The sequence below is a fragment of the Scardinius erythrophthalmus genome (genome assembly GCF_964197995.2).
Source record: "Scardinius erythrophthalmus genome assembly, chromosome: 17".
Lineage (NCBI taxonomy): Eukaryota > Metazoa > Chordata > Actinopteri > Cypriniformes > Leuciscidae > Scardinius > Scardinius erythrophthalmus.
In genome coordinates, this window is record NC_138237.1 from 21,877,017 (window position 1) to 21,888,530 (window position 11,514).

General features: G+C 35.2%; 2 protein-coding genes across 2 annotated transcripts; one reads left to right on the forward strand and one right to left on the reverse strand.

Moving 5' to 3' along the window:
- Nucleotides 1-6: 6 nt before the first annotated feature.
- On the forward strand, nt 7-3,965 carry otub1a (OTU deubiquitinase, ubiquitin aldehyde binding 1a; the record flags this gene model as incomplete). Its single annotated transcript, XM_081390094.1, has 6 exons — nt 7-138; nt 972-1,070; nt 1,236-1,354; nt 1,646-1,730; nt 2,831-3,025; nt 3,351-3,965. Coding segments are annotated over 6 exons (828 nt in total), but the record flags the coding sequence as incomplete, so codon positions are not given.
- A 44-nt stretch (nt 3,966-4,009) lies between these two features.
- On the reverse strand, nt 4,010-11,514 carry epdl2 (ependymin-like 2; the record flags this gene model as incomplete). Its single annotated transcript, XM_081391472.1, has 6 exons — nt 4,010-4,136; nt 10,275-10,365; nt 10,678-10,864; nt 10,979-11,113; nt 11,254-11,288; nt 11,439-11,514. The coding sequence occupies 6 exons, from the start codon at nt 11,512-11,514 to the stop codon at nt 4,010-4,012; spliced, it is 651 nt and encodes a 216-aa protein (XP_081247598.1).

An 11,514-nucleotide genomic window follows, 5' to 3' on the forward strand; every position in this document is an offset into this window, starting at 1 on the left:
GAAACAAGTATTATTCACTCAAGTAATTGGCAGATTCGTCAATATTTTACACTTAATTGTGTTTGTTCTTTGACAGGGCTGAATTGTCTTGCATATGACGAAGCCATTATTGCACAGCAAGATAAGATTCAGCAAGAGGTAATTGTTGAGCGATTTACTCATTCATTTATATTGTAGTCATGTGATGCTTTATACACGCTCCTCTAGACTAGAGTTAAAGGTCTTTCTGCAAACAAAACACTCAACAGGTCATGATTTAGCTGATTCTGATATAGTACAGTTGAAAGACTTGTATTAATGTTAGGTTCATTGTCATTAAGTAATTAATGGAAAGATAATGTATAAAAAACGTAAACTATTTTTATTTCAACTAGTTGCCAAGTAAGCATTTCTCATTTTAATTTAGTTTCACTTTGCTGTACTAAAATAATAATAATAATAAAAAAACATAAAGATGATAAAATGACTATAAACTAAGTAAGACAAAAAAACATAAAGAAAATAAACGAATAAAATGGCAAAAACACAACAGAAATGCTAAAGTTTTAACTAAATTTTAAATGAAAATAGAAAAATACTAACTAATTTAAGAATATAGGCCTAGCATTTCAATGATACTAAAGTAACATCACTGATTAAAATCGAGCAAAATGTGTGACGTGCTTGAAACGGTTTAATGAGGATCCAGGTTTCCTACTATTATGGAAATCTGGAAAATATTAGGGTTTCTGGCATTGCACTAAATAAAATGTCTACAAGTTATTCTAGTTGTTATTATTATTACATATTTGTTTATTTGAAGAAAAATCTTTATCCAGTAATCATGAATGACAGGAAGACTCATGGAAATTCATTGGTCAAAAGGTGTGGGAACCATTTTAGCCCCTATACATGTATTTATGTATGCACATGATGCTCATTAAGAAAAATCGCAAGATTCAATCTTTAACCCATCCTGAATGTCATTGTAGATAGCAACCAGTATTTCTCTGGTGTCAGAAAGACAGGAACTGTCTGTCCTTAAGCGAGAGTATTCAGATGATGACACCATCTACCAGCAGAAGATAAGAGTAAGTGAACCTTTTCAATAGAGAATGAATGTTTATGGAATACTATGCATACATAATGCAGTCATCTTTGTCTTTTATCTTAGTTATCCAGCCAGATACACAAATATGTATTTATACACAATCCCCCATCTCTGACTTTTCTTTTCAAAACTGTTTCATCAACAGGACTTACAGGAGAAGTACTCATCTATACGCAAAACACGGCCAGATGGGAACTGTTTCTACAGAGCCTTTGGTTTCTCACATCTGGAGTCTTTACTTGAAGACAGCAAAGAATTACATAGGTAACCACCTGTCAGCATACATTCAAGTGAACATCATTTATTCATTTAGCTGAATAAATGATTCCCACTCCACAAAACTACATATAAAAACATGAAATATGTTCTAAATGGCAGTGATTGTCACATCATGCAGCGTTTTCACTTTCAGTGTGGACTGACAAACTACTTGTTGTGTCAAGCCTGTTAAGATAATTTTCATGAAAGTATGAGGAGATGATAATGGTCTCAAGTAGCTCCTGTAACCTTTAGCACACTCTTCTAAGACTGTGTTTGGTTCCGTTCACTTGGCAGGTTCAAGGCTATTGCTGCCAAGAGTAAACTGGATCTGGTGAGCCAAGGTTTCACAGAATTCACCATTGAAGATTTTCACAACACAGTAAGTCTTTGGAAGAATGTCCAGAAAATATATATTTTATTATTATTATTTATTAATATTTTAAAGGTATAGCGGAGGATCTTTCCAAATTTTAGATAAGACCCGCCCTCTCCACTTTTTGAAAAGTTTGATTGATTCACCAGAATGATTGACAATTAGGAGGACCAATAGTTTACACTACCCACCAGGAAGTAAAACATCCTCCGCTATACCTTTAAATTAGCTTTTCTTTTTTATACTTTTTTATATATCAAATTTGAGTCATTTTGATATGCAGTTTATTTTTATTTTATTTAAAAAAAATAATATTTTTTAGCTTTAATTCATTCTTGTCATTTTAGTACTTAATCTTATTATATTTTAGTTAGTTGCCAGGGCTACATCTCTAAAGGGACGGTCACACTACACTTTTCGTTCTATTGACTTCCATTCATCAAGTCATGCTCGTGAAGAAGTTCTTCGCATTTAGCTTTGTTCTTAAGTTCGGATTTGGTGAACTCTGACCTGCGGATTCATATCACGTGAAGCCGTGCGACCAATAGAATCGATACGTCACGGCATGACCACTTATCTGAATTAAAAGAATGTTGCAGGAAAGTGTAGTAGATTGTAAAATTTGGATTTTATGTTTTTCTTATATTATTTTTTTAAATACACTGCAGAGTGTGACATCATATCACAAGCTCAAAGCCTAGTGTGACCACAGCTTAATGTTTTTGGGTTACACTTTATTTTAAGGTGACGTTATTACATTGCACTTACTCAAATAAGTACTGAGTAATATTAATTAACTACATGTACTTGCTTGTAATTATGCATAATTAACTGTTAATACTGTGGAATGTACATGCAGTAACGTGTTACTATGTCACCTTAAAATAAAGTATTAATTAACATATTTTAATTAACTAAAATTATTTTTAATAGTTTAAGTTTACAATTACAACACTGGAAACTTGAAATCAGTCCTGTTGACATAACAATTAGTACATCATTTGAGATCACATGTCTCCCGTTTGCCCTTTTCTTTCTTTGGGGTTAGTTATAATCTTAAATGAATTTCTTGCACAATTAATTTCCGTTTGTCTTGTTCACTTCAGTTCATGGACCTGATTGAGACATGTGATAAGCAACCGTCTGTGGGTGAGCTGCTCGGCTCATTTAATGAGCAGAGCGTATCGGATTATCTGGTCGTGTATCTGCGGCTGGTGACCTCTGGGTACCTGCAAAGAGAGGAAGACTTCTTCCAGCACTTCATAGAGGGCGGTCGCACCGTTCGAGAGTTTTGCCAACAGGTAACACTGAACACATCCTTTGTCACTTTAATAAGTGATTAATTTTTATCCAGTTCTTGTAGATCAGGGGTGTCCAATCCTGCTCCTGGAGGGACACTGTCCTGCAGAGTTTTGCTCCAATCCTAATTAAACGTGCCTGAGTCAGCTAATCAAGGTCCTCAGGGTTACTAGAAACCTCCAGGCAAGTGTGTTGGGAAAGGTTGGAGCTAAACTCTGCAGGACATTGGCCCTCCAGGAGCATTATTGGACGCCCCTGTTGTAGATTAACCTGCTCTTCAATGACTTTGCAACATTTTTAACCAGCGTGTCCTTCTGTTTCGGCCAGGAGGTGGAGCCCATGTCCAAAGAGAGTGATCACATTCACATTATAGCTCTGGCTCAGGCTTTGAACGTGTGCATCAAGGTGGAGTACATGGATCGAGGAGAGGGAGGAACAGTCAATCACCACATCTTCCCTGAAGGTGGAGAGCCCAAGATTTTCCTCCTCTACCGACCAGGCCACTACGACATCCTGTACAAGTAGCAGATCTGCTGCTATCGGCTGCTAAAGGCCTCGTCTATCTCTGTGCTGTTGGTTTGACTCGACTCGAAACCTGTGAAATGTGAACCCAGCACTCGGCATTGCAATTTCCTGTCAAAACACCAAGACTCTTGGAGAATTTTGGAGAATCTGTTATACAAGGCACTGGACATTGTACAGTTTAACCTTCACCATCAATTTCTTTCAGTTGTATATGGTATATGGTTATTTCATTTAGTTGTTCTTTTTGTTTGGTTCTTGTAGTTAAGACTGCCTGTCATTTATGATAGGAATGGAAATTGCTTTATCATGTTTGACTGTATTTGACTTTCATCAGAATAAAAAAAACTTGCAGTAGTCATAGTTTGCATTGTCACATTGTTTAATGTGCGTAGGTTTAAAATTGTGCGTCCATGCTGCAATTTCAGCTAGACATGCACTGAAACGCATACACATTGTTCCTCTTAGAGAAGACCGATGAAGGAGTTTGTTATGACACCTTCTTTGGCTGGCAGCACTTTCACAGAATCACAGAATGAAGGTGGGATGAAGACATTTGGGTCCTCTATTCCCTCCACTAGGTCAAAGAAGCTATGGAAAGAAGAAATCATGTTGGCCTCTGGATCCATTTGAGGTTGATGACTTTTTATTTGCTTAAATATATTACTTCAGTGATCCCTATTAAGGTGTTAAATGTAAAATACTTAGAAACAAATGGGTGATGGTATAAAATAATTGGTAAAATGAAGAAACAATCCAAAAAATTTACATATTTAACTGTCAGAAAATGTAATGGTACCGGTCAAAAGTTTGGAAACATTACTATTTTTATGTTTTTTAAAATAAGTCTCTTATGTTCACCAATGCTGTATTTATTTGATCAAAAATACAGAAAAAACAGTGATATTGTTAAATATTATTACAATTTAAAATAATTAATATACGTTAAAATTAGGGCTGCCAAAAGATTAATCGCATCCAAAATAAAAGTTTGTGTTTACATAATATATGTGTGTGTACTGTGTATAATTAAAATTGTATATATAAATACACACACATGCTTGTATATATTTAAGAAAAATGTGTAATTTTTATATAAAAAAAATTATATTTATATATAATATAAATTATATATAAATATATACCGTATATGTATGCAAATATTTCTTAAATATATACATGCATGTGTGTGTATTTATATACAAAATAATTATACACAGTACACACACATATATTATGTAAACACAAACTTTTATTTTGGATGCGATTAATCGCGATTAATCTTTTGACAGCCCTAATTAAAATATAATTTATTTCTGTGATTCAAAGCTGATTTTTCATCAGCTATTACTCCAGTATTCAGTGTCACATGTGACATGATCCTTCAGAAATCATTCTAATATGCTGATTTATTATCAATGTTGGAAACAGTTTTAAAAAGTAATATTTTTTTTTTATAATCTGTGATACTTTTATCAGGATTTGATGAACAAAAAGTTTTTTTTATTAAAAAGAACAGGATTTAACCAAGCATTAACGTTTGAACTGTAGTGTATATTGTTAGAAAATATTTTATTTTTAATAAATGCTGTTCTTTTTAACTTTTTATTCTTAGATGAATCCTGAAAAAAGTATAACATGTTCCAAAAAAATATTAAGCAGCACAACTGTTTCCAACATTGATAATAACTCAGTATTAAATTAGCTTATTAGAATGATTTTTGAAGGATTATGTCTACACTGTAAAAAATTTTCCTGTAAAATAACAGTAACTGGCAGCAGAGACGCCAGCAGTATACCGTTATTTTTACGGTATTCAAACGTAAAATGACTTTACGGTAGTAGTCTGTAAACCAGAAAAATGGTATATTTCTGTATTTCTATAATTTACAGTAAAGAGCTGGCAGTAAAGACGCCAGCAATATACCGTAATTTTACAGTAGTAGTCTGTAAACCAGAAATACAGTATATTTCTGTAGTCACACTGTTGAATGGTTTCACAGTCTAATACAGTAAAACAAATGCATATTTCTGTGATTATTTGGAAATTACAATATTGTTTAGGTTGTTACTTTAACTTGTCACAGTTTACTGTAGTGTAGACAGTCACAGTAGATAATACAATAACTAAATTTATCAGTTTACTAAAATATCAGTCTTTATCGCAATCAGTATTGATTGCAATAAACTTCATTATTCTCAGGCCTATAGACAGTTGCTTAAGATATACATTATTGTGAATATTATGCAAAATAAGCAATACAAACTTCAAAGTCAAATACCTTTATTTCAAAGAGCAATGTTAATATCAACATGAATACAAAAAATGGAAAAGTATAGTGTCTGCTTTAGACTATGGCAATAAACTTAAACTCTTAGATTGCTCGTCAGAGACTGCCCCTAACCCTTTACCAAACGTGAAGGGCATAATCTATAGTTGACTTTTTTGTTTTATTTAAAGGGTTAGTTCACCCAAAAATGAAAATTCTGTCAGTGATCACTCACCCTCATGTTGTTCCAACCCCATAAGATTTTCGTTCATCTTCAGAACACAAATTAAGATATTTTTGATTAAATCTGAGAGCTGATCACTCCTCCATAGGCTTCTAAGGGACTGAAAATTGCCTGCCCAGAAAAGTTATTAAAGACATTGTTAAAATAGTCCAAACAATAATAACGACTTCATTCAACTATTCATTTTCTTCTGCGTGGGTCTGAGTATATTCACGTAGTGTAACAGCGCAGCGCTTCTGGGTTGTACATCACACGCATCACACACATGACCAGCGTCGGCCAATAGTGAGCCTACGTGGTGATGTACAACCCAGAAGCGCTGCGCAGTTACAATACGTGAATACTGTATACTCAGACCCACTTAGAAGAAAATGAATAGTTGAATGAAGTCATTATTTTTGTTTGTTTTTTTGTGCGCAAAAAGTATTCTCGTCACTTGATAAACGTATGGTTGAGCCACTGTAGTCACTTGGACTATTTTAACAATGTCTTTAATAACTTTTCTGGGTCGGCAAGTTTCAATCCCTTAGAAGCCTATGGAGAAGTGATCCAGCTATCAGATTTAATCAAAAATATCTTAATTTGTGTTCTGAAGATGAACGAAAATCTTACGGGGTTGGAACAACATGAGGGTGAGTGATTACTGACAGAATTTTCATTTTTGGGTGAACTAACCCTTTAAGACAAAAGTTTGAACACTTAACAAATTCTCTTGGAAAACTGCACTATTAAGACAACATTAAGACCTTTTTGATCAAATGAGTAAGAACATTTAGCATACAAGCATCTTTGGCAATGTTTTTGGGGAAAAAAGCCCACAGGCGCATGTTTTTCCTCTTAAAATGCAATGTATTGTCTGTAACAATATACTTTCATAGTAACATGCAGAATTGGCAACATTTCGAAAACAAACTTAAAGACATTTTGAAAATGTGCATTAAGGCCATTTTGAAACTATTATAGTACAGTAGAACATTTTGACAATATGCATCATATGCATCAATAAAAAAACAAAAAACATTTAGGGATGAAACTGTAAGGTAGGCATCTGTGCCACTAGACTTGCAGGTTACCTCTTAAAATTGTCCTGTGAGGTAGGCTTGTGTTTTTACGTTTTAGTTCTTGTGGATCCAGGAGAGATGACCATCACTTTGGTAGCTGTTCCTCTCTGCAGCATTATTCCAGTGTTGCCACTGTCAAAAAACAACAAATCATAATAATAAATAAACTATACAATAAGGTACAGTATGTACAGTATACACTCCAAGCTAATGTTTATGAAGTAATAATACCAGTTCTCTTGTGGCTTAATGTGGCAATGCCAGACTGTCAAAACAAAGAGAGTGAGATTAAAGAGCTCACCGATCTATATGAAGTTCCATTCAAAGTCAATGAGATTCTTCAGTAGCATGGCGACGTGTGTATTGAGAAGACTTCTTCTGGACGATCACACCTTTCTTCTTGGAGACAACCTTGCCCCTTTAGGCCTTTGTCCCTCTCTCTGGATTTATACCAATGAAGCGCCTAAAATCAAAATAGTCTAAGATCAGAGTGGGGTTGCAACAACTTACTGTTTTGTGTACATTCAATTAAATGCAATTAATTGTGTTTTGTCTTTCTTCATTGCACAAATAGAGTGGACTTGAATGACATATAGAAGTGACATCAAATGGAATTATGATAAAGCCTATATAGCCCAAAAAAATACCCTGTGTGTGTGTGTGTGTGTGTGTGTGTGTGTGTGTGTGTGTGTGTGTGTGTGTGTGTGTGTGTGTGTGTGTGTGTGTGTGTGTGTGTGTGGCTTGAAATATACAGTACTAATACCATTTTATGCAAAAATACAAACACATACACATTAATTTAATTGTATATATCCATATAATGATGACAAGGAATGAAGGGGTTCTACCTCTGAATGAATTCCAGAGTGCAGGCTGCCTCATCTTGATATTGAAGGTTGAATATATATAGTAGATTGCAAACACAGCAGCAAGTCCCGTTGCAAATGTTGGTGTGATGCCCTCAGATATTACACGGCCCTCAAAAGTGATCATCCAACCTTTAATTGTGACTTGCCCTGTTGCACCTGAAACTTTAAGTCATAACAACATGGGAATGCATGTTACCTTGTGTAAACATTTGTAAACTCAAGATGAATGGTCGATATGATACTGTATATATAATGTGTCTATCAAGGAATTTAAATGAAATGTATACCAGGCAGTATCAGGCGAGGACTTGCAGGAAGACTAAGAGTTGTCTCAACGTCAGCTGCAGTGGCAGACACCTTTAGGGAACAAATACATATGCTTACTATAATACGATTTTTAAGAAGAAAAATTGTTAAAAGGTCAATAATAAACACTAGGTGAGAGTAACCTAGAGGTGAATGAGGTAGGCTTCTGAAGTATCTACAGTCAAACTGCTAAATAGATTTAGCATTCAAAATTGGGTAAAGGGTAACAATTTTATTTGTACAGGTCTTGGGGAGTTCTACTGCAAATGTCTAAAAAGTAGTATGCACCCTTTTGTGGCTAAATAAAAAAATAAAACTTACATCTGTAAGGAGGATCAGTATAAATAAACAAAATGCATTCACAAGGAGTCCAGAAAGGCAATATTTTCTCACCAATTTTCCGTTTAAACAGAAAAATGCAAAGCCTTGAGGATTCAAGTGTCTCTCTTTAACCGAACTACAATTAACGTTAGCTTAATTTTCTTGTTAACTGTTTGTAAAACACATTAAAAGTTGACACAAACAAAATAAAACTCACCAAAACCATCTCGGTTAGCCGATGTTCCAATAATCTTATGGTTTGGTTAAATCCTTAATCACCGGGCAAGATGTAAGCTAATTATTGCTAATTTATTTTCCTGCTGCCTCCATCTGCCGATTGCCTCTCTTACCGGTTAACAAGTGTTGTTCCTCGGATGCAGACGTTCGACTAATGTTTCAAAATTAAACAAAAAAACACCCAAAAGTAATATTGTTTTGGCTATTCAAATCTAAGCCTCGCTGATAATGACATGTTAAAATCCCTAGCAAGACAAGCTCCTGAGAATCAGTTTGATATCAAACATTCTTGGCAATATGAATAAGATTTTAATTACCTTTTAATTTGTAGAAGACCCGATGTTGATGAAGAACACTCGATGATGTGTAGCATGCACATCATTTAAATTGTGCGTCGTCTTCTGGAAAATCTCCTTTCCAAATGATGGTTCCTGAAGTCCTTTCAGGAGTTGATGGCAAATTATTTCTGTATTTTTTTTAAAGAAATTTTACCAAAACAAAAGCAGTAGGCTATAGCCTCAATTTAAAAGACTAACGTTGTATCAAACTTCTGACCGTGCTCCAAATTCTCCAGTCAACGCAGTTTCTAAAAAATACTGTAGTTTCCTGTAATTTAAAACATCATCATACTGTTTAGGTCCTCTGTCCTGTTTCTCCAAGTTAAGCAACCCACAATGCATTGCTAACTACAGTACTAAACTGTTTAACATGAAAACAGTATTTTAGTGTTGGAAATTGGCTGTAAATTTACAGCAATTGCTTACAGTGTATCTATCTATCTATTGATCTATCTATCTATCTATCTATCTATCTATCTATCTATCTATCTATCTATCTCTATCTCTATCTCTATCTCTATCTCTATCTCTATCTCTATCTCTCTCTCTCTCTCTCTCTCTCTCTCTCTCTCTCTCTCTCTCTCTCTCTCTCTCTCTCTCTCTCTATCTATCTCTCTATCCACACACACACACACACACACACACACACACACACACACACACACACACACACACACATATATAAACCACATCTGAAATGTTCACTCAGAGTCTCAGGTTATGTATACATCTGTGACCCATTCAGCATCCTCCTTTTCTCATTTTGATAATTAACAGAATTAATTGCTTTCATGAAGCACACATTTTGTTTTCTGTGCATGTTATTTGTTATTCTTGCATGAAGACAGCCTTGATCAGAGGAAGAGGAAAGGCGATGTAAACACATGTAATTGGTTAAGAGTTGCTTGTATAATCTGCTGTTGTTCTTCACCGGTGTACTATAAATGTGGTTAAGTAAAGGACAAGATTGCAGACTTGATTACATAAGTATTATGCATGGGTCTTTGGTCTTTAATGAAAACCAGAGTTAGACATGGTTATAGTTTCTGAATGGGACAGATCAGCCTACTTTTGAACACTAACCTTGTCATGACAGATAATTCCCCTTTCTGTGTGAAATCAACGGCGTAGAGAGGCACGCAGCCAAACGCAGTGAAGGTCAGCAGATAGTTTTCTGCAGAGAACAGTACAGAGAACATAAGCCAATTAGAACTAGAGCAAGATATTTTATATCGGTTAACTCAAGCCAAAACAACAAGTTACTTAAAAGTAACTTTTTTGTTGTTCAAAACATCTATACACTTTCAATACCTCTTCCAAAACTTGTTTTTGTCACTATGGTAAGCCTATTATAAGTTTTTATATTTTAGACTGGTCGGGATTGTTGTGACCGTTTAGAAAAGTAAAAACTTGTGATGTTTTAATACATTTGTGTTGTTTATTGCAGTCTGTGCGAATCATCAGGCAGCACAAACGCGCACATTACCTTTTGTTTCCTCCGCTGTTCCATTCCAGTTATTGACGAGCAGTCCTTGTCCTTGTATAGAGCTGCTACCCAAGACCATTTGAGTCAGGAAATGGGCATCATGGGGAACCCCAATATGTCTGAATGGTACCTTTAATGCAGTCTTAATACAAGTTTGGTTGCGGTAGTGGATCTCATAGTTGACCCCCTGTTGAGAGGAGTGCAAACTCTGGGTCATATTAGAAGTCAGCAACACAATCCCCAATGATGAATTTGACAAAATTCATGTCTTGCTATTTCTCCTTAAACCGTGTTACTTTACCTCTTTAAAGAGCAGAAGCCTGTCTACAAAGAAGGTCTCATTGCCATCTTTCCCAGCTGCCAGAACTCTGACATTTTGTCCATAGGCATCATAGGAGAATTTCTCAAAAACACGTATGTGTTGCCCTGGGATGAACTGTGTTGGAGAAGAAGTTAATATTGCTGAGAGCGTTTTCACATAACTCACAGTTATAATTTACATAGTTTTCTGAAGATATTAGCCAACTAGAAAGAGAAGTTAGAGATTAAATTTATATGTCAAGACAGTCCACTTACTGCAGTCAGCGCCCCCTCTAGCAAGGGTGGTGACTCTGGAAGTCAAGGGAAAATAACAAGTTTCATTTAAACGGATTCATTTAAAAAGATCCAAAACAAGCATATATCCATTTTTAGTTCTTTCAACTGCACTATAAAGTTTACTAAAATGTGCAGGCAAAGGACGAAAGGTCAGGAGGTCTTACTGCAGGGTTCAGGCCTCTGTGCGCAGCTGCTGAGAATCAGGCTCAGGCAAACTGGGATCAGAAACAGGATCTTCAT